General features: G+C 38.6%; 2 protein-coding genes and 4 non-coding genes across 10 annotated transcripts; 1 reads left to right on the top strand and 5 right to left on the bottom strand.

The window, feature by feature from the left end:
• Positions 1–9,309: 9,309 nt before the first annotated feature.
• Positions 9,310–9,475, bottom strand: Y71F9B.18. The gene has a single exon (NR_049998.1). It is a non-coding gene; the product is annotated as an Unclassified non-coding RNA Y71F9B.18 (non-coding RNA).
• A 2,424-nt stretch (positions 9,476–11,899) lies between these two features.
• On the bottom strand, positions 11,900–12,045 carry Y71F9B.22. The gene has a single exon (NR_049997.1). It is a non-coding gene; the product is annotated as an Unclassified non-coding RNA Y71F9B.22 (non-coding RNA).
• On the top strand, positions 11,920–19,083 carry lron-11 (eLRR (extracellular Leucine-Rich Repeat) ONly; the record flags this gene model as incomplete). 4 transcript variants are annotated; one of them, NM_058634.7, is made up of 6 exons in its annotated part: positions 11,920–12,031; positions 12,918–13,028; positions 15,786–15,937; positions 16,165–16,410; positions 16,694–16,987; positions 18,157–19,083. In NM_058634.7, the coding sequence occupies 6 exons, from the start codon at positions 11,932–11,934 to the stop codon at positions 18,880–18,882; spliced, it is 1,629 nt and encodes a 542-aa protein (NP_491035.1). The 4 variants fall into 4 exon arrangements, 2 of the variants coding, with proteins under 2 accessions (NP_491035.1, NP_001293372.1); NR_131373.1 differs by lacking the exon at positions 11,920–12,031 and having other exon boundaries at positions 18,157–18,882; NR_131374.1 differs by lacking the exons at positions 11,920–12,031; positions 12,918–13,028 and having other exon boundaries at positions 18,157–18,882.
• Positions 14,145–14,437, bottom strand: Y71F9B.19. Its single transcript, NR_049996.1, has one exon. It is a non-coding gene; the product is annotated as an Unclassified non-coding RNA Y71F9B.19 (non-coding RNA).
• Y71F9B.17 lies at positions 14,632–14,770 on the bottom strand. The gene has a single exon (NR_049995.1). It is a non-coding gene; the product is annotated as an Unclassified non-coding RNA Y71F9B.17 (non-coding RNA).
• On the bottom strand, positions 19,057–22,866 carry Y71F9B.2 (Phosphatidate cytidylyltransferase, mitochondrial; the record flags this gene model as incomplete). 2 transcript variants are annotated; one of them, NM_058633.2, is made up of 3 exons in its annotated part: positions 19,057–19,291; positions 20,995–21,710; positions 22,792–22,866. In NM_058633.2, the coding sequence occupies 3 exons, from the start codon at positions 22,862–22,864 to the stop codon at positions 19,115–19,117; spliced, it is 966 nt and encodes a 321-aa protein (NP_491034.1). The 2 variants fall into 2 exon arrangements, with proteins under 2 accessions (NP_491034.1, NP_001293366.1); NM_001306437.3 differs by lacking the exons at positions 20,995–21,710; positions 22,792–22,866 and having other exon boundaries at positions 19,138–19,266.
• Positions 22,867–22,940: the final 74 nt, after the last annotated feature.

Here is a 22,940-nt window from a genome sequence, read left to right as displayed (position 1 = left end):
CACTTCTTTACTTCCCAATATCTTTCCGGCGAGCTCTTTTCGCTCAGGCGGGCTCACGGAGCATTCGAAATTCCAAAACGGTTATTCCAATTAGAGGAACCTCTTACCCCCGTTTCTTTCCCCGTCTATTCTCAAGTTACTCAGTGGGTTCTCAAGTGTTATGCGACCGCCGAACAGCAGCCGGTTCCACTTTTCTTCCGGAAACGAACCCTCTCACCCACCTGAGCCACACAAAAGGAATTAAAATGATGTATTGGCTCTTTTCTGGGTCCCCCCGTTCCGAGATTGGTGTCAAATTATCTTGTCACTGTGTGTCCGTTGTGTTGACCTCCATCAATTTCCATTTGAAATATGTGGTATTCTTATTATTTTTCGACCACTTTACGTTAGGTTGGCTCTGTAGAAGGTCATAAAGGATAGGAAAATGCCTGCCTGAGTGCCTGGGCCTACATTCGGTGATCTTTCAATTTAAAATGTTTGTTTTCCTCGAAAAATGCCCAAAAATGTCGAAAAAAGCGCTGAGAATGAGCATTTTAAATGAGATATTTTGAAATCACGATGCAATCGAGCTCCAATGGCCTCGTTGACTGCTTGGCGGGAAAGCTTTAAATTTAAACTTTTTCGATTTTTTTCATGTGTTTTTTTGTTATTTTTCGTGATTTTTATTTATTTATTTCAGTTCCGGAATAAAAATCACGACAAAAAAGTAGAAAAAATAATTTAAAACATTCGAAATTACGATTTTGCCGCCAATTCCTAACGAGACCCAACTTTTGGAGGCGGAGCGTTTTTATGTGACCGTGGAGCGCGTTTGCGTCTCCGTAATACAAAATTTCCAGCGGGGCCGCCGAAATACAAACACTCGGCCACTCCCCTCATCGTTTCTAGCACCAAACTTTCGAAAAAAAAATTACGAAAGAGAAAACTAGGCCACCAATTTTTTTTCGGCCATCCCTAAAAGTGGACGAGTTTTTTTCTACCCTTTTCGAGCACAAGAATACAGTTTTTTGTGCGTGGCCGAGGTTTTCCGATTCACGGCCACTAATTTTTGTGACGTCACAATTTTTCTAGTGAGGTTCCCAAGCACCCCTTGCTTCCAAATTTTTGAAAAAAAACCTGCGCCAAGTCTTCCAGAAAATCCAAGAAAAAACATGTTGTTTCCTCCTGGAAAATATCGAATTTCCTGCCCTAACTTCCAGTGTACATTCACTTCTTGTGATGCTCTTCCATTTGTTTTTCGCAACATTTCCAAGTGTGTGTCCCCCCGTCTGTCATCATGCACATAGTGGGTGACTGCGTCTCCTCGATTTCTATACTCTCTCGTCGAGGCCAATTTCCTTACGGAGACTGTATGCCCAAATGCTCAAGGGCTATTGACTCGACAAGGCGTTTTTTGTCAAGCTGCCAAATTGCGCCCCAATGATGAATCTCCCCGTGTACTCCACGTGGAGAACAGGGGGATATTGTTTCTACTAATTAATACAAGAAATTGCATGTGTGTTTTTTGTCGGTTTCCTCTCCAAGAGCACTTGAATAACCGCCAAAAAGAAACGGTTGGTCATTTCTTGAGCAGCTGCTCGCTTTCGGCACCATAGTTCTCAGGGACATCTACAGGAAGGACACATTGTATGGATTACGGTTTAATAAGAGGATTCGGTCGCTAGACCACTAGCGGGAATTCAAATTCTTCCTGGTGGCCGAGGTTTCATATTTTTCTAGGCCACGCTGTGATTTCTGTTTTTTTTTTCGGCTATTATGGCTACGGCGCTTTTTGAACTCATTGTGCAATTGCGCTCCATGCTCAATCGCGCAAATTAACCGCGTAGCCCAGGTATTGGCGGCAAAAACTTAAAATCAAACTTTGTTCCGGCAAATCCGGGAATTGCCGGAATTTAAATTTCCGCCACATCGGCAAATTGCCGGAATTTTAATATTCTCAGCAAATCGGGAAATTGCCGATTTGCCGAACTTACCGGAAAAACGGCAAATTGCCGGAATTAAAAATTTCCGGGAACTTGACAATATGCCAAAAAACTGAAGTTTTCTGTACAAATTTCTTGAATATTCAAATATATATTTCTTTGTTTTCTCTCATATTTTCCCATCGAGTGAGAAAATGCCTAATATTGACTTTCCCCCTCCATGACAGGGCACATCACTCTTCCGTATATCACCAAGACTGTTTGAATTGTCACTTTTGCCACCAAAACTGTTCGTAATATGCCTCGGGGCAGAGGTAGACGGCAAGTTTATTTTTCGGCAAATCGGTAAATTGCCGGTTTCCCGATTTGCCAAAAATTGTCACTTTTCGGCAATTTACCAATTTGCCCGATTTGCCGTTTGCCGGATATCACTTTCCGGAAGTTTTTAGAGGGATTTTTATAAGACGGAAACACTTAAAGCTGTGCCTTTTTAAAAGCTGTGCCTTTTTGAGAAACGGCAACGTGCCGTTTGCCTGCTTCGGGATATGTGGCCTAGAAAATGTGTCGACGCATAAAACTCTTCCAGGCCGTGGCTTGTGAAGTTCGGCCTTGAAATAAGTTAGGTAGGCAGGTAATAGATCAGACCTACCTATCTACCACCTACTTTCTCCATTTTGGCGTAAACTCAGATGCTTTCACTTTACTGTAGTTAAACTTTTACTTTTCCATTTTTCGATGTTTCGAATTTTCGGAAACTTTTTTATTTTCTACGAAAAATGTACTACTTTTTGCGGTTTTTCTCGATTTTTTATATCTTACGGATTAAAAAACTATTATATGAATATCTAAAAATTATATGAACAAATCTATTAAATTTGATCGTGGCGAGACCCAATCAAAAAATAGCGTGTGCCTTTAAAGTATTCGCAAACTTGAAACTTTTTAAAAACAATTTTTAAAGATTTTTTCAACTTTTTGCCAATTCAAAAAATACATTGGAAATTTCCGATTTTCTACGAAATATAAATACAGAACTTTTTTGTTTGATTTTTCGAAAAACCGTTCCAAAATTTTCCCTTTTTCTGCGATATTTAAAAATTATATGAACAAATGTGAAATTTGATCGTGGCGAGAGAGACCAAATCAAAAATTAGCCTGTACCTTTAAAGTGACGCCTTATTACCAAATTCATCAAAAAGTCTAAAAGTAGGTAGTAACATTTCCATTGTTTTACGGATAACCAGTAGACAGTCCGTGTCCTCGCTTGTCCCGCCGAACACCATGTTGCTACACTCGCCGAACAACCATATGATTATCCTCCCCATTACATAAGATGTCCTTCCCCGATAACTCATATGTCCTACTCCTTCACCACTTCCAAGACCTGAGTTCTTCGGAGTCTCCTTCCCGAGTGTGTTGAATAAATTAAAACAAAACCTTTTTTTTCGTAATGTTGCTTCTTTTTTTTGTGAAGCAGCAGCCCTGAGGCACTTTTTTTTTCGAAAATCTGGCCTTCTACTTGTTTGCGCGTGAGTGCGGCAGATGGCCGAAGAAGGAGAAGAAGAAGAAGAAGACATTGTCCTTTTCACTCGATTATCAATCATAACTTGTTAGTGTCTTAGTGGTGACAGACGGTGTTGATGCTCATTGCCACCTGGGAGCCTCCCTCACTCCCCCCCCCCCACTTCAAACACACATAACTCTGTTCTTTTTATGTATATCAAAAAATTGTCAACTAACAAATTAATCTTCTTTTCATTTTCTATAATTTCTTTGTTAACAACTTTTTGATATCTCTCAAGCCAAACGAGATATGGGGTAGATAAAGAAGGTAAGGCAGCTCCACCCTCCCGCTCATGCCTCAGCTTTAAATCCTCATAACTCTGTTCTTTCCAACGTTATCAAAAATTTGTCAACTAACAAAATACTCATCTTTTCTTCCTCTATAATATTTTAGTTGACAATTTTTCAATACCTTTAAAACCAACCGAGATATCCCCTTTTTTAGGAAATCGGGGGCTATCTATGCGACACCTGGAGATAAATAAACATGACATTGATATGTGTGTGGTCTTGAGAAAAAGGGAGCACATGGCTTCAGAATTATTATTATTATTCTTATTCTTTGTGTATGTGCTTTTTGCAATTAATTGGCTCAAATCATGCTTCCTGGCCTTCATTAGGGCCCCCCCTCGCCTTCTTTAAACCTACCCTTCATTTTCTCAACTATATATTTTAGTTTTAGTATGTTTTACTTGTTACTAAAATAATTCAGAAAAAGTACAAAAAAAATTTTTTTTTTAACCTTAAGGTTTTTATCGATTTTTTTCCGATCTTTCTTGGATAGTTTTGAAAATTTTTCTCTGAAATTTCATTGATTTTTTAAAAATGTATCGAATTTTTGGAAAAATTTTCAAATGGGTTCTGGAATTATTTTTAAAGCTTATTGATTTTTCTGTAAACGTATTACCTATTGTAGAATTTAACAATTTTCTGGAAATTTATATAGGTTTCTTTTGTCAAATAAAAGTTCAGTTTTTCCATGGCTTCAAAATAATCTGTAAGCCTAAAATTGGCAAATATGTAGGCATAGGTAGGCACGTAGGCAGGCATGTAGGCAGGCATGTACGCAGGCAGGCCCGTAAGCTAAAATCTCCGACGACAGATCACTTTTTTAATTTTCTAGTGGGCCCGCAAGATGTCGGCCGCTCCAAGAGTAAAGTTTTAAAATAATTTAACTGCAAAAAACAATTAAATAGCAATATTTTTCTGGTTGGCAATTCTTGCTAACTAAGTCAATTTTGGGCTTACAGCTGTTTCTAGACCCCCTATCCAAAAACGGCAAAATAATTATTCCAGCCAAATAAAACTCACTTTCTCATTAATTAACTGATCAATCACCTCTACTACTATGCCTACTTTGGCTACCTTTATTTCAAAAGTGTGACGTGTCAATTACGCAACTAGTGGCAGCAGGTGTTGTTACTGTAAAGGTAATCCGATGTAATTACATCCGTTGTGTGAAACGTGGCGTACTTGATAATGGGGAAATTTGAACGCGCTTCACTGAAAATTTACTTGTGTAGTCTGCGTGGAAAACTTTGAAATTTAATGCTTGGAGTCCGCAAAGTTCTATTTCTCTTCCACCGAATTTTCTAGGCCACGTACCCCTCAATAAATCTTCATTGTAATCTAGTGGTGGTAATGTAGCTTGTCAGATGGCAAAATCTGATAAAATATATGTTTGCAGACACTCTGTGACGTGGCAGATGTCTATGTGTGCAGGTTGTATTTTCATTATCGCCTTCTGCGTTTTTTGATTTATGAGTTTGTCCCATCTGGGGAGTTGGGAGGATTTTTATCTCTACTTTTTATTATTTTGAATTTTTTCTGTTTATAGAAAAAAATTACAACTTTCTAAAAATGTTTAAACTTCTCGTTTATTATCTTCCCAAACGGAAAGACGTTTATTATACAACCTGTGCAAATACATAACGCAAAACCCATAAAACTTGTTATCAGTGATAATTGTTTTAAATAATTTAGTGACCATCACATTTTCTTCTCCTAACATTTTTGAATTGTGCTGTCTTGCCTTAGAGGTTTATATCTCTGTCAATTATTGCTTTATCAAAATACTGATGAATATAAATTATGTAACTTTTTGTCCCCTATATTTTCATAGTAGTTGGTTTTTGAATACCCTAAAAAAGAACTGAGATTTGATTGGCTAAAGTTGGTTGGGGTACATAGTGCATCGTAAAGTTTTCCGAAATTTTGGGTTTATAAAAAACTGCAAGATATCTTATTTGCCATTTTCTAACTATTCCTAATTATTATTTTTTTAATAACTTGAAAATGAACCAGCTTTTGGGTCGATGCACCATGTTCCAATCAATTAGCGTTGCACGACATTTTGACGGCACATAGTTTTTTTTTAATATTCCAGCTTCTGAAAAATTTTTCAACTAATGAAAAGTTCAGTTCTTTATTTCGTACAAATTCCTAGTTAAAACACTTATATAGCTTTAAAAAAATGAGCCGAGATAGAAGTCATTATTTTCAGGTCGAGGCACCATGTTTCAATTAGCTCTACATGGCGTTTTGACATCCCTTATATCTGCAATATTTTTTGTAATTCAAATTCACTAGTTGAAAATATTTGAAATTTTACTGTAAATTTAAAATTTTTTTCGGCCGATGCACCATGTCTCAATTTTTAATTTTTCCAGCCTGAAAAAACTACGTAGTTTTTTGGTTTTTTAAAAATATTTTCATAGTTGTAAGGCGATTTTAATACCGCTTAATACCTAAAACCAGCGTGTACCTAAAACCAGCGTGTTTCCAAGTCGATGCACCATGTCTCAACTGATATTGCATTTTATTTTGACCACTCGTATCTTGGCCGTCTTTCACGATATTCAAAAATTTCAACCTACAAATTACGCAAATTTATATTTTCTATATTTCCAAATTAACAATATTTCGATACTTCTGCAACCACTCGAGATATTACCTTTCAAAAATTGCGAATTCCACCGCAAACCGGTTCTACAAACAATTAGTTGATAAGGCAGAAGACGAATTGATTTGATTTGCGACGTCTTCTTCATTTCTTAATTTCTCATTCTCTCTTCTCATCTCGCTTGCTTCTTGTCCAATCGATTCAGGTCGGCAACTCAACCATAATTAGTAGTGTGGTAGTACACATGCATTTAGCTGACCGTATTCACTGTATGTACACCGTCAATTGTCTCGTATTTCAAAGCGGTTACCGTATATTCTAATTAGGCATCACCATCCGAAACGTGACACTTTCACACTTGTGTTGTTTCTTTTTGCAATATGTTATGGTATTTTTCTAAATTAGTTTGTTAGGTCACTATACATTGCTGACTTCCATTAAACACGTTCTCCAGAGTATTGTCAGCTGACTGTCGGAGATGTCAAATTTTGTACAACTTTTGTATATTTATTTTGCTTGAAAACTATTTCAAAAAATTAAATTTGCAAAATTTCAATGTAGTCTATAAAAATTCATAAAGTCTATAAAAATTCAAAGAATTTATTCTAGGGTTACAGGACAAATTTTTAATTTTTATTGCACCCAGCTTGGGCAGCTCATATCTCGGTTCATTTTGAAAATATTTATACATTTTCTACTATAATGTTATAGAAAAAGATATAACAAACATTTTGCCAGTTCACGACTTTTTCATAGAACTAATACCAACCGATATTTGAGACGTCAAAGTTAGGCTAGAAATTTCCGATCGATGCACCATGTGCCAAATTTTTTTTGGCGGCTTATATCTCAGTTCATTTTGTAGTGATCAATAAATTTTTTTTTACACAATTGTAGAAAAATTTATTTAAAAAAATACTTTTTCAATTGACTTTTTTTTTTGTTAACTCTTACGGCAAGCAAGATTTAAGCTTAAGAAAATATTGTAGTTTCTAAAATGGCGAAAACATGTTAATTTTCTAAATGAAAAGTTGCATTTATGATGAACCTAGCTGGATTGGGATTCCAATTAACTTTTCCATTTTCCTTCCCCTCATCCCCATCCTCACACAACACCACTTATCCCAGAGCTTTCCACACTTATTGGCCTGTTTCCTCATCACTTTTTTTCTAAAATCATTTGATCTAATTCTGCACATCATTGTCCTACATTCCGTTATTCCCCACTAACTAGTGTATTTACATAACATTTGAGAATGTGGGTATGTCATCTCCGTCTGTTTTTTTGGTTGCTGCTATATGCTACTGCAGAAACTTTTCAATCTGACTTTGTGACTAATTTCTCCTCTCCCCACGGGAGTTTTTTGGCCTTTTCCTTCCGTCGCGCAAAAAGTTCATATTGTATGTTTGTAGTGATTACTAACACTCAATATGGGAAAGCTACTGTAGAGAATCATAGGAAGACTTCCAATTGGGGTTAGTCGATGCACCATGCTTTTAAACTGCAAAGGTTTTTGTTCAATTTTCGCGAAAATCTATTCATAATGTATTTCAGTAAGCCTTTGATAACTTCCTACAGCTGAAAAAAAAATTTGCTCAACAATTTTGCTCAGGTTTTCAACGAATCTGTTTTAATATTACTAGAAATTTTTAAGGACAAACTTTCCTCTAAAAAATGGTCCATGCACCAAGTTTCTGAGTACGAACTTGCCATTTGCAATGTTCAAATTTTTAAAAATTGAACAATACACCATAATTTCTGATCGCCGAACAAACACCCTCCTTCTGTCATAATTATATATTATGAAAGGAACTAGGGATAAACTATGAAAAACGAGCTTCTAATTGCCCCTCATCCCATGTGCTCCAATTATTTTTTATTCTATCTATATATCGTGGAAGGAAATGCAACCCCACTTCTTTTGTCGCTATTTTGTCAGTCGTCACCAGGCGGTTCCCACTGTAGGAAATTGAGACAAGGGGGGGGAGACAATGACATGAAAAATTGATTCGAATAAGGGGTGGTGGTGGTGTAATGGAGAATGAAGACTAATTACGGTTTTTCTAGGTTAGGACCTCGTGCATTTTCTCATCGCTGCGATTTGGAGGCGCATATCTAGGTTCTTTCCAATGGTTTGAAAATTTTTGAGAACCCCTACGGCAACCAATATATAAGCTCCCAAAGTTAAACTTCTCTAGTTCGGGTCGATGCACCATGTGGCTCATATATTTTGGCGGCTTATATCTCAGCTCAATTTGTAGTTATCAAGAAAATTTTAACTACAAACCTGTAGCAAATTATTTCCAAAATAGTTTGTTAGTTGACAATTTTTCTGTAAAACCAAAGACAACCAAGATGTGAGCTGCCAAAGTTACACTTCTCTATGTTCCGATCGATGCACCATGTCCCTCATTTATTTTGGCGGCTTATATCTTAGGTTTTTGGAAGATATCAAAAAATGTTAAACTACAAAACTATAGATAATTGGTTGCAAATATATTTTTCAGTTAAAATTTTTCTGATAACTTTTACAGCAAACGAGATATGAGCTTCCAAAGTTGAACAAAAGATCGCCGGTCGATGCACCCTGCGCCTTATTTATTTTGGCGGTCAATATCTTGGTTCATTAAAAAAAAACAAAAGTTTTTCAACTACAAAGTTGTAGAAAAATACGTCATAATTATTCTTCTAGTTGACAATTTTTCCGATAACAATCAAGATGAGGCGAGAATACCGTACCTCCCCTCCCCATCCCCCATCTCACTCAAAAAGCAGTAGTAACTAGGAAATAACTAGGAATGCAAAAAATTAAAATTTGATATTTTCTCATTGTAAAAACCAGCCTAGCGCACTCATCTACCCATTCACCTATTCAATTCGGCACCCTTTTTGACATGTTTGACGCCGCTGCTCACCGGAAGACACAATTGAAAAAACAATTGGCGCCTCTCCCCACCGGACGAGCACATGGGGCTCCTGTTTGCTCATTCCCGAGCCCTGCCCGTCAAGAGACTCTATGAGCATTCGCGCAGAGCCGGGGGCAGCTCTGTCGGGATGATTTACATATTTCACACTATCCTGTCACTCAATCGAGTCTCCTCAAGGCTGGCTAACACCAAATTTTGCCCTTTTTGTTTATGCCCATATAAATTTATAAGTATGTATGTATATAAATTGCTATGCGCCAGATTTTGGAAGAGGTGTTTAAACTCACAAGCTTTAGGTTTGTAGATTAGTAAATTTGAAAAGTCTTCAATTTTCGATTATTAAAAGTTCCTTAATTTCGGATTTCCCTAATCTTTAAGAAACTTGCGTCCCATGTCTCTTAATGTCCCCAAAATTTCCTTTAAAAAATGTATGTCCTTAACTGCCCCCAGCCCAGCCTAAAGCTTAAGCCTGAGCCTAAGCCTGAGCATAAGCATAAGCCTAAGCCTGAACTCAAGCCGAAGCCTACACCAAAAAAGCTCTGTCCTAAAGTTACAAAATTCTGATGTCCCATGTCCGCGTGTCACCCGGGTTTTCTACCCCATGACCCATATATCCCAAATCCCCCAATTCATGCTACACTATTTTTCAAATAAATTCCCACGATTAACCCCCCTTGTCGTCACGACATCATGCAGGTGTCCTCCTGTCTGTCACAAATCATTTTTTCCCAAAATACAGATTGACCCCCCCCCCCCTTCTTAGCCGATAAGTTACAATTGAGCAATACGCTTGGGGGATCATTTAGTTATAATTAGTTTCTTTCAACTGTTCCGCTTTAAATGAGCAAAAAAAGAGAATCGGAAGTTAATCCGAAAATTGCATGAAATCGAACCTTTTTGTTTAGGAGAGTAATTAGGTGATTTTTGAAATAAGGGCTTAAATAAGGTCATTTTTTCGGACAAAAAAACACAAAAAATTATCAACGCACAACGATGCACCATGTTTTCAACAAATTCAAAATTTGCAGAAATATTATCGACGCAACATGATTTTGAATAACCCCAGTTTCTGGAAATTTCGGCAAAATTTTCGAAAATTGATCGATGCACCATGTTTCTGAGTCCTATTTTAAGCATTACTTTGTGCTTTTTTTAAATTTCCTGCAAAATTGCAGCCAATTTCTGATAGCCGATATTTTGGTTTGGCAATTTTGAAAAAGTTTTCGAAAATTAATCGATGCACCACGTTGTCAACGAATACCGTCCAGCATTTTTTTTTCAAATTTCCCTAAAATTCTCGATGCACCATGTTTTCTACTGGTCTTTGGCACTTTCTGAAAATCAAAAAAAATTTTATCTGGCAGTTCAGGCAATTTTCTGAAAATTCGTCGATGCACCATGTCTCCGAGCTCTTCCTAAAACATAAGCTTTTAAGTTTTTCCTTTCAAAATTTCAAAAGTTCATCAATGCACCATGCTTCTGAGTTACACCCTGGTTTTGAAAATTTGAATTTTTCAATTTCAATTACGAACTGCAAAATTGAACGTATCCTACTAATTTTCCTAGTTTTCCTAAAAATATAATTATAAATTTTTTTTGAATATATTTGCAAATTGATATTCGGCAAGCTGGAAGTTTGGCAACTTGCCGAAAATGAGCAGAAAATGAGAAATTTCCGGCAAATCTTAAGCCAAAATTGCCAACAGAAACAATTTGCCTATCAGAAAATACCAGGAACTTTGAAGGAAAAACTCAAAAACATGGTGCATCGACAAATTTTTGAAAATTTCGTCAAAATTGCCAAATCAAAGAAAATTCGGCTATAGGAAACTTAAAATCATGGTGCATCGATAATTTTTCTGAAAAATTTGAAAAAAGAACTTAGCTGGCGACTAATATAAACGATTCGTTGAAAACATGGTACATCGTTGTGTAATGCCGTTTTTGCTTTTTCTACTTTTTCTCACAATTTCACACTTGTTCTCCGAGCCCATACACTACCATTTTTCGATAAAAACCTACAAATCCTCCTCCCACGTGCTCCAGAGGGCGGGGTCACACATCGGGATGTCCCGCCCTTTTTATCGTGCATCTTCATCTCCTTGTATCCCTCTCCTCCTCCTCTTCTCGGATAATGATGTTGTAAAACTGTATGTTAATTCGCTTATTATTCGACCCAAATATCCGCAAACAACAATTTTAATATTAGTATTCTGATATTAATAACAATCTCATAATGTTTCCATGTTTCCTGTCCCGAAAATCCAATCTCGTATTTTTATTACTTTTGCTACTGGCTCCTTTCTTGGGAAATTTCTTGGAATCAGAGTATATATATATGAACACTTTTGCCTATCTCTTCTTGACAATCTGTGATGGCTCTGAGAAGAGCCCACGAAAAGTTTCATGCTCTTCTCTGGGGAAATATATGCTTTCTCCAACAAGTTGCCCCATTTGGGTTCATCTCCTTCTCGTTTTCCCCAAAAAAACCATCAATCCCGCCGCCGCAACTCATTTCTCATCTTTTTCCCGCTTTTTTTTGTCGCAAAATTCCATGTTCGGTTTCCGTCATTCTATTTTAAGAAAATCGCCAACTTTTTCCAGATCTCTGCCCTGATGAGACCTCCGGTGTTAATTCTACTTGTGCTTGTCAGTGGGGTGATCAGTTGTCAGTCGGGATGCAAGTGCCCAACGAAAACGACGGCCGTCTGCAAAGGTACATAAATTCTCGCGTGGTATTGTAAAAATCTTGTGTGGTATTGGCTCAAAGAGCAACACCCGACACACTTGTTGGGGGTCAAGAAGCCGTAAACTTGTCTCCGACTGGGAGGGGCAGATGTTTATCCTTTTTCATTATTTTTCTGGCTATCATTTTGAATGTGTGAAACTGTTTAAAATCAAGTGAAATAGACTGAAATTGGAATTTTTGTGTTTCTTTTAACTTCGAAAAATACAAATTTTAAAAAAATTTTAATAACTTAAAAGCAAAATCTTCAAAATACCTATGAATTCTTTTGATGAAATTTGTGAAACGTGATCGATGCACCATGTTTCTGAGTCCTATCTTAACCATTGCTCTGTGTATTTTTTTCAATTTTCCTGCAAAGTTTCCGGTAATTTCTAATAGCCGAATTGTTATGTTCAGGAATTTTGACAAAGTTTTTGAAATTTCATCGATGCACCATGTTTCTATTTCCCTGTTAGAATGTTCGAAGCACCATGTTTTCTACTGGACGTTGGAACGTTCTGAAAACCCAAAAAAAAAATTGGTCTGGCAGTTCGGGCAATTTTTCTGAAAATTCGTCGATGCACCATGTTTTAGAGCCCGTCCTAAGACATAAGCCTTTAACTTTTTTTTTCAAATTTTCAAAAATTCATCATGCTTTTGAGTAACACCTCGGTTTGGTAAATTTTTAAATTTCAATTACAAACTGCAACATTTCTAGAAAATCCGCTGTGAATGCAGCCGTGCATCTAAAGAAAACGGCATATCGGCAATTTGCCATAAAAGTGAAAATTCCGGCAGATCGGCAAACTGGCAAAATCTGCCGATTTGCCGAACTTGTCGCCACAGCCCTATCCTAACATTTCCAAATTTCCAGGTTCCTCACTCCGATCGATTCCGATCCTCCTGGATCCCCGCACAACCGTACTCGACCTTTCCAACAACCGAATTTCCCGTTTGTCTGCCGACGAATTAAGTCTTTATCCGAGTAAGTCATCATCATCATCATCAGGATTTTATTTACGCGCCCATTTCTCGCCCTCAAAAAACCATAAATCCCCCTGATTCTTATCTCCTCTACCACCATTTTAACGACGTATTGTCCTTGATGCTCACGGGCGGGGGCACAGGCAAGGAAAAATGCGGATTTATTGAGAAATTACTCCCCCCTCTAACTCATCTGTTGTGCTTGTGTAATTCGGGATGCTTACGCGCTCGTTCGAGTGGATAATGGAATTTTGAAGATGATGTTCCTCTTCTCTTCGAAATAGAAATAGGGAAGAGAAGCGTTTTCAGAATACATAATTCGATTGTTGAGTGGAAAGAATAGGGTAAGGAGAGGGGGCTTTGAAGTGGGCCGAGATCCGTCTCTCCCGGGGGGCTTCACAGCGATTGAGATTAATTACTTATCAGTTGACAATTAGTTTGCAATCAAAGCTAGCCGATTTGGACTGGTTGCTCCCTTGGGAAAGGAGGGGGGACTAATTAGATTTGATTTTGTTTATTGTTTAGGCTAGACAAGACTGAGATTTATTGGTAGCCGGCTACAACGGACGGTCTCTCCACAGTTTTCATGTTTTCATGAGCTTGATCCAAAAAGTAGGCATGAGCTTAGGCCTAAAAAATATGCTTCGATTGGCGTCAACTTGAATTTCTAAAAATTTAATCCATGAGAAGCTCGCTCAATTCGGCAGGAACCTGCACCTGAGCTTAAATCTAGGCCAAGTCTAGGCATGAGCTTGAGCCTGAGCCTAAGCCTAAGCCTAAGCCAAAGCCAAAGCCTAAGCCTAAACTTAACCTTAAACCTAAGCCTAGGCCTACACCTATGCTTAAGCCTACGCCTAAACCAATGCCTAAATCTTGGCTTAAACTAAGCATAAGCCTAAGCCTAGCCTCAGTCAAAGTTTGGTCGATCTCGCAACAATCCACCTCGGTCTAACCTAAACCTTTACAAAAGCCTGGATCCAGACCTCAGCCTAAGCCTAGGCCTTCACAAAAACCTATGTCTAGGACTAATAGTAAGCCTAATCTTGCGCTTAAACTTCTTCCTTTGCTCGTATCTCTTATGATGCACCATAATACTCCCACGTGGCATTTGTTACCAATATCCTGCGGCCTCTCTCCTATGAATACTAATGATGCATCTTTTGTGTTGCCCCATCATCCTCCTTTTGCGGCTCCGACCATCTCCTCCTACAGGTGTCCGGAAAGTTGCGTAACATTTTTGGTATTTGTCGGCTCCTGTGTCCTCACCCACTTAGCACCTAACCTATAAATCATCGAATGAACAGTCTCAAAAAGTCTCTTGTGGACGGATAATCATATAATCGGCGGGTGGGGGGACTAATCCGCGCGAAATTCCTTCTCCCGGTGCCCTTGACCAAATCATCATCTTCGTGTACTAAAAGTCGACAGCCGTTCCGTTTTCTATGGGGGGAGAAGAAAGGAAGTCAAGTATGTGACAATACAAATTAGAATAATAATAATAATAATAATACTAACAAAAGTATTCCAACAAAAGATGGATCCTAAGTGAATTCTATTAAGATTTGTGGACCCCAAGGCCGCTGGCTCCAAAGTTTCAAGCCTAAGATTTGTCTAGATTATGCACTTGAGACATACGGAGAAACACAACGTTATGCAAATTTGATTGACATCATTCTCGATTCCATGCATTGCAAAAAGCATGTCCCTCGAGAACTCTCACCCCAAAACTTATTGTCTTTGGCTTTGGAATATAGAAGAGCCCGAAATTGTTTTTGAATGCTCGCAGAGCATGGCCTTTCACCCGGGAGATGGTATGACGCAATGCTCACCCCGCTAATTATGGACGACCTGACCCCGATGGGGGGGAACTGTAATTTATGTCTTAGCATTCAAATAATATAAGCTCCTCCAAAAATCCGAGAGAATAGCAACAGTGCACATCTGCCCGAATATGGGTACTGTTCGGAAATTTGAGATTCGTGGGGGATGGCGGATTTACAATTAAGGTTGGGAAATGTTTTACAATTTTGGAATTGTCCGTGAATTTTCCGCGATTTTTGTAGGTCAAGCGGCAATGAAATTTTACCAACTTTATGAAGTCAGTACTCGAATTAATTTTTAAATGCTTCACAGCCTTGGTATACCCCATGCTCGGTGGAGCACATTTTTGTTTGCCTAGTTTTTGAGTGCTCCGAAACTCGCTTTATTCGGCCAACGGCGAGTTTGGCAGATTTCCGGCAAATTAGGCTTAAAACAGCTTTTTAAAGTAGTTCACACTTCAAATCAGCGATGGGCGGCAAACGGTGTTCTCCGAAAATATCTAGAGAAACCGGGAAAAAATTTCAAAAAGTTTTAAATGTTTCCGTCTTATAAAAATCCTTCTAAATACTTCCGGCAAATTGATATCCGGCAAACGGCAAATCGGCGAATTGCCGAAATTGAAATTTTTCGGCAAATCGGAAAGTTGCCAGAATTGAAATTCTCCGGCAAATCGGAAAGTTGCCGGAATTGAAATTATCCAGCAAATCCGCAAATTGCCGGAATTGAAATTTTCCGGCAAATCGGAAAGTTGCCAGAATTGAAATTTTCCGGCAAATCGGCAAATTGCCGAAATTGAAATTTTCCGGCAAATCGGCAAATTGCCGGAATTGAAATTCTTCGGCAAATTCGGCGATTCTCACTCGTGTTAGCCAAACTTGTGGAATTTCCACAATGCTCAGCAAATTAAGAATATTTTCCTTACTCTCGTAATTTTCAGATCTGGAGCAACTCATCCTGCATAACAACTCGATCACCCATCTCTCTGCAGACGTCTTCTCCACACTTCCATCTCTTCGAGTCCTCGATCTCTCTTCCAACAGTCTTTTGTCACTTCCAAATGAAGTATTCTCAAAACTCAAGAATCTAAAGGTGAGCAACTCAGGCTTCTTAATTATTAATTGGGATGACAGTAGGGGACCGGAGGGGCGACAAGTTGATTGACACATGATTTCCGTATGCTAATGAGTAGGTAATAGAAAAAGGACATCTGTCTTCGAAACCAGATGTCTTCTGTCTATTTCCTCCCCCGTTGGACAATGGAAAATGAGACAATGAAGGATGTTCTTAATCCAGTTAGTCAAAAGGAAAAATTCCAGACCCTCATCATCTCCTCCAACGATGTACAACTCGGACCTGAATGCTTTGCCGGGCTCTCCCAACTGCAAACTCTTTCCATTGCCGATAACCGTCTCTCATTCCTTCCTCCATCGGTTTTAAAGCCTCTTTCGGGACTTCGAAATCTCGATTTGTCTGCAAATAAGCTCCTGTCAATGCCGGCGTCTGTTATGAATAACCTGGGAGGCTTGGAGACTCTCAAGCTGAAGCAGAACCTTCTGTCAAGTGTAAGTTTAGAGACAACGATTTTTTCCGGTAAATCGGAAAATTGCCGGCAAATCGGCAAATTGGCAAAATGCCGAAATTGAAAATTTCCGGCAAAACGGCAAATTGCCAAATAAATTTTAATTTCAACAAGGCAAAGTTTTAAATGTTTCCGTCTTATAAGATAATCCCTCCAAAACTTCCGGCAAGTTGGTATCCGGAAAACGGCAAACCGGCAAATTTCCGGAATTGACAAATTCCGGCAAATCGGTAAACCGGCAATTTTACAACTTGACAATTTTTCAGCTCGAAACTGGAATGTTCCTCTCACAAAAAGAGCTGAAGCATCTGGATGTGAGTGAGAATCTCATTGGAGACATTGAAGAGGGTGCTCTCTACGGGCTCGAGAAGCTGGAAACCCTGAATTTGACGAATAACCAGCTGGTTCGACTGCCAGGAAACACGTGGTCCCTGCCCGCTTTGAAGACTCTCGATTTGTCGTCGAATTTGTTTGTTTCACTGGAAACCGCGTCGTTCGATGGGCTTCCCGCGTTGCAGTATTTGAATATTTCACATTCAAGGAATTTGAAAACGATTCAGGTTCGTAAGAATTGAAATTTTGGCCTCCATTTTGAATATTTGAGTAAATTGTACTGTAGAAGAATATGTGAAAAATGTTATAGGAGCCAGAAAGTCCCATTTTGCCTTGATCTTCGAAAAATGCGGGAGAAGAGACGCAGACGTCTCATCTGATTTTGCATGGTTAAGAGCGTGCTGACGTCACAGTTTTTCTGGAAAAATCTTCCCGCATTATTTGTAGATCAAACCGCAATGAGACAGCCTGACACCACTTTGGGTCTTGACACGACCTTAGTCATTAATGACGTCGTTTTGATTTCTAGAGTTTCACACCACTTTGACAGCGTACATCTTGGTTAATTTTGAAGATATGAGTAAATAATCTACAACAAAATTGTAGAAGAACAAATGTTTTGTTAGTTGACAACTTTTTTGAAAAACTAGAGACCCAGTCGACACGTGGTGTCAGGTTGTCCCATAACGGTTTGATCTACGAAAAATGCGGGAATATTTTCCCCAAAAAATGTGACGTGAGCACGTTCTTAACCATGAGAAATCAGTAGAGAAGTCTGCGTCTAAATTCCCGCATTTTTTGTAGATCACAACGAAATGGGACATTCTGACACCACGTGATTCATCTCTAGAAGGGCTCTGATCAGAAGAGCGCATTTGCGTTGCAGTAGTACACACGTGTACACGTGGTGCTGGGCTGTCCCATCACGGTTTGATCTACAAAAAATGCGGGGTTTTTTGCCCAATCAGTTGGAAACGCTGTGTCTCTTCTCCCGCATTTTTGTGGATCTACGTAGATCAAAACTCAATGAGACACTGTGACACCACATGAGTACATAATTTACAGTGATTAATTTGTTTTAACTCGGCAAACTAAAAAACGTTTGCACACTGTGCCACATGGTGTCAGGCTGTCCCATTATGGCTTGATCTACAAAAAATGCGGCAAAATCAGTTGAGAAGTCTGCGTCTAAATTCCCGCAATTCTCGTAGATCAGATCAAGCCGACATGGGACATCCTGACGCCACCACGCAGAGTTCTGAACTGATTTCGCTGACGTCCCAATTTTTTGGACAGTAAAATACCAGCATTTTTTGTAGATCAAACCGTAATGGGACATCCTGACACGACGTGATCAGCTAGATTTTCTACCGTTCCCAACTCTCAAAATTTCCAGATGGCCACCTTCGTCCAGCTCTCCTCACTCCACTGGCTCTCGATCTCATCATCAGCTCTCACCCACATCCATCCATCAGCCTTCAACCCGATCCCTCCACTCTCCCATCTGGATCTCTCGAACAACGAGCTCCGTTACGTGGCTCCAGGAATGCTCCAATGGCCGAACATTCGCAATTTGCACTTGGCCAACAACGACTGGCACTGCTCCTGTGATCTCCGCGTCTCAAATCTCAACCCACGAGACGACGCGAAATGCTCGGGACCCGAAAACCTGGCCGGCGCACCTATCAACGAACTGAGCTCCTGCAGTATTCTAGGAGGGCTCTTGATTCCATTCCTTTTGGTGCTCTTCATCCTTCTCCTGGCTCTGGTGATTCTGGCTCTAGCTTGTAAGAAGTCCAAGCCGGTTTCTCTGAAGAACCGCGCATTCTACAATGATCAATTGATTGCCGCGTTGAACTCTCACAAGGAGTACTCCTTCGATTGTCATTCACCGTACACGATGAGCTCCGAGGATTCCCGGGATTCAGCCTACGAGTCGCCAACATCTGCTCTGATGCCTCGTCGTCCACCACCATCCTGTCCACCTCCACCAAGGCTCCTAACACTTCCGAGGGCCGGGCCAACTCATGTAGCGCCACCGATGGTTCCAGTTCCAAACTTTCGAAATTCAAATGACCCCTACTTGATTCCAAAGTCACAAGTCCCAATTACAAGACTCTAGATTTTCAGGCTTTCAAGCCCAAAGCCCCCTCCCAACCCCGGTGCAAAAAACATCCTTTCCTCTTTCCCGTCAAACTGGTACTTGCCATTCCACTGAAATGTTCCGATTGTTCAAACGAGTCTCTCACCCCTCATCAGGTTGTTTTTTAACTTTTTTAATAACTTTTTTTTCTTTAAATCAAATAAATTTATTAACTATAAACCATTCTAAACTTGTTATCACGAAATTATCATCACTTGCTCTTCAAGAACTTGCTCATCTTTGCCATACTGTAGATGATTGAACGGGTGACTCCGGCCGAGAAGGCGTTCTTCGCGGTTTGAGACAGGGAGACTGGTCGGATGATTCCGCCGATTGCGGTTTCAACGGTCGCAGCCACATCATGTCGGTGAGCAAGCGAAAAGATTACCTGCAAAAGTCGGATTGGGTCTCGAAGCGACTTATTACACATACGCGTAACTTTGATCTCGGCACGACAATTTTTGTTTGATGCTAAACGGTGTGCGCCTTTAAAGAGTACTGTAATTTCAAACTTTTGCAGAATTTTTATAGTTTTCTAAATATTTTTTCAATCTTATTGAAAATCGATGAAAAATCACTGAAAAATCCGCAAAAACTGGAAATTACAGTACTCTTTAAAGGCACACTCCTTTTCGCATCTAACAAAAAACATGTCGTGTCGAGACCGGGCACCGTATTTTTGAAGCAAATCCGATTTTTAAGAAACTTTAAAATTACGATATTTAGATTGTTGAAAAATTTTTACCCAGATGCGAAATTTGGCGATTTTTGGACAAAAATACGGTAACTGGTCTCGACACGACAATTTTCTAGCAAATGAAAAATAATAGCGTGCGCCTTTAAAAGGGTACTGTAATTTTGGAATTTTTGCGGAATTTTCAGTTTTTTACTAGTGTTTCAATATTATTGAACATCAAAGAAAAATCAATGAAAATTCGCAAAAATTGGAAATTACAGTACCCTTTAAAGGCGCACACCCGTTTGCATTAAGCGACAAATGTGTCGTGTCGAGACCGGGTATAATACTTTTGAGGTAAAAATCACAAAATTTTCGCAACTGGGTAATATACTTTTCTCCAAAAAAACTACATATTTGATGCGCAAAATATCTCGTAGCGAAAACTACAGTAACCTTTTAAATGACTATTGTAGCGCTTGTGTCGATTTACGGGCTGGACGTACGGGAATGACTTTATTTTCGAATTGTGACAGTGATATTCCATTCCAAATTTTTCGTATTATTTTCTCATTTTTTTTGCATATTTTATTATTTTATTAATAAATAGTGAATTAAAATCATCTATTTATCGACAAAATAAAATAAAAAAGCAAAAAAAAAAAGAGAAAATAATACGAAAAATTTGGAATGGAATATCACTCTCACAATTCGAAAATAAATTCGTTCCCGTAAGTCTAGCCCGTAAATCGACACAAGCGCTACAGTAGTCATTTAAAAGATTACTGTAGTCTTCGCTACGAGATATTTTGCGCGTCAAATATGTAGTTTTTTGGAGAAAAGTATATCACCTAGTTGCGAAAATTTTGTGATTTTTACCTCAAAAGTATTATACCCGGTCTCGACACGACACATTTGTCGCTTAATGCAAACGGGTGTGCGCCTTTAAAGGGTACTGTAATTTCCAATTTTTGCGAATTTTCATTGATTTTTCTTTGATGTTCAATAATATTGAAACACTAGTAAAAAACTGAAAATTCCGCAAAAATTCCAAAATTACAGTACCCTTTTAAAGGCGCACGCTATTATTTTTCATTTGCTAGAAAATTGTCGTGTCGAGACCAGTTACCGTATTTTTGTCCAAAAATCGCCAAATTTCGCATCTGGGTAAAAATTTTTCCACAATCTAAATATCGTAATTTTAAAGTTTCTTAAAAATCGGATTTGCTTCAAAAATACGGTGCCCGGTCTCGACACGACATGTTTTTTGTTAGATGCGAAAAGGAGTGTGCCTTTAAAGAGTACTGTAATTTCCAGTTTTTGCGGATTTTTCAGTGATTTTCGTTAATATTGATTGTATACTGTAGTTTTCGCTACGAGACCCTATTTTGCGCGCCAATTATAATTTTCTAGACCTCTTCAGCATCCCGCTGCCTTTTCTGCACTCTATTCATATTCTTCTGAATCCGATTCAACACTTCCGATGGCAAAAGATTCAATCGATGATAGATCGCCGTCGTCGATCCATCCTGAATCAGTTTCGCCGGCGACATCACCGACAGTCGAGCATCATCGTTCATAAGTGGCTCGTAGACTCTGAGAAGCTCCTCGTAATTTCCCTCGACGATTTTATTGATTTTATTCTTATCCTCTCCAACGACCATTCGAAAATCTCCAGTATAAGAGAGCCCGACGATTTTATGAAATAATTGCTTAAGTGTAAAAGATTCTGGAAGTAGAAGAAGCGATGAATGAAGCGCTGATCTACGATTCTCAGTCACCAGATCACACATATCCTGCCGCGGCTTGATCACCTCCAGTACCGGCTTGTGTAGCCGCCCAGAAATATAAATCCACCTCCAATCCAGAAGATCCTGCTTCACATTCTCGTACGAAATCACTCCGTACTTGATCTTCCGCTTCCCGACTTTTACATGAGTATTGTAATAGACACGAGCCGCAAAATTACACTGAATTTTCTCGATCATTTTCGGGCCCATAAGCCGGAGTAGGCTGTAGTGTTGGGGATTTTTGAGAATGTTGTCGCGGTGGAATTCTTGAGCATTTTTAGTGACAATCACAAAATCCACCATTTTTTCCGATTTATCCTCATTTTGTTGCTGGATTGCACCTGGAAAAGTAAATTTTTAGAGTTAATTTTTTAGGAAAAAAATTGTTTTTTTGGGAATTTTCCCGAAAAAATCGAAAAGTGGTTGAATTTTGTTTCGAAAATGTGAAAAAATATCGATTTTTTCCGGGAAATTTAAAAATTTTTGGTTTTTTTACTTAAAAAATTATATTTTAAAAAAAAGTCGTTATTATGGGGGAAATTCCCCTTTTGAAATCTATGTGAAAACGCGCTCCACTGCGACATGCGAACGCTCCGCCCCAAAACGTTGGATCTCGTTAGGAATTGACGGGAAAATCTTCAATTTTCAAACATTTCTGTCATTTTTCCGTTGTTTTAATGATTTTTATGCCGAAATTTGTTGAAATGCATTTAAATTGCCAAAATACCTAACGAGACCCAATATTTCGGGGCGGAGCGTTTTTCTTGTCCGTGGAGCGCGCTTGCACCTCGATCATTTTTCTGCGTCTATATAATAGCAAAATGTTCGTTTTTTAATTATGAAAAAAAATTTGAAACTGTTCGGAAAATCGAAAAATTGTTGACATTTTTTCGAAAATGTGAAAAAAAAAATTTTCTAACGGAAAATCTAAAAATTATTGATTTTTTTACAATTCTAAACATTTTCCTTTTTTTAAAACCTAAAAAATATCGTTATTACGCGGAAAAATAATAATAATATGTGCAAACGCGCTCCTCGGCAAAATTAAAGCGCTCCGCCCCAAATCGTTGGGTCTCGTTAGGTATTGGCGGGAAAATCTTCAATTTTTAAACATTTTTTGTCATTTTTTCGTTGTTTTGTCGATTTTTATGGCGAAATTTGTTGAAATTCATTTAATTTTTCAAAATACCTAACGAGACCCAACATTTCGGGGCGGAGCATTTTTTGTCCGTGGAGCGCGCTTGCACTTTGATTTTTTTTTCTGTTTTTATATAATAGTCAAATTTTTGTTTTTCAAATGAAAAACTTGAATTTTACAATAAAAACACCGTTTTTTTCAGGATTTTTTAAGCTGTGTCTGAAAAAACTCGTGGATCGCGCCGGGACCCTCCAAATTTTCAGTGTGCACCTTTAAAAACCAACCTGATCCATATGCAAATGCATATTCTACAGTTTCCAGTGGAAGCACACTAATCAGCTCTCGATATTCGTCCATTTCTGTAGATTTTTCTACATAATTTTCCCACCGTATACATATCATTATCAAGTATTGCGTGGCAAATCGATTTCTC

Source organism: Caenorhabditis elegans, chromosome I, assembly GCF_000002985.6.
Source record: "Caenorhabditis elegans chromosome I".
Classification (NCBI taxonomy): domain Eukaryota; kingdom Metazoa; phylum Nematoda; class Chromadorea; order Rhabditida; family Rhabditidae; genus Caenorhabditis; species Caenorhabditis elegans.
This window is presented reverse-complemented; position numbering and strand designations above follow the sequence as displayed.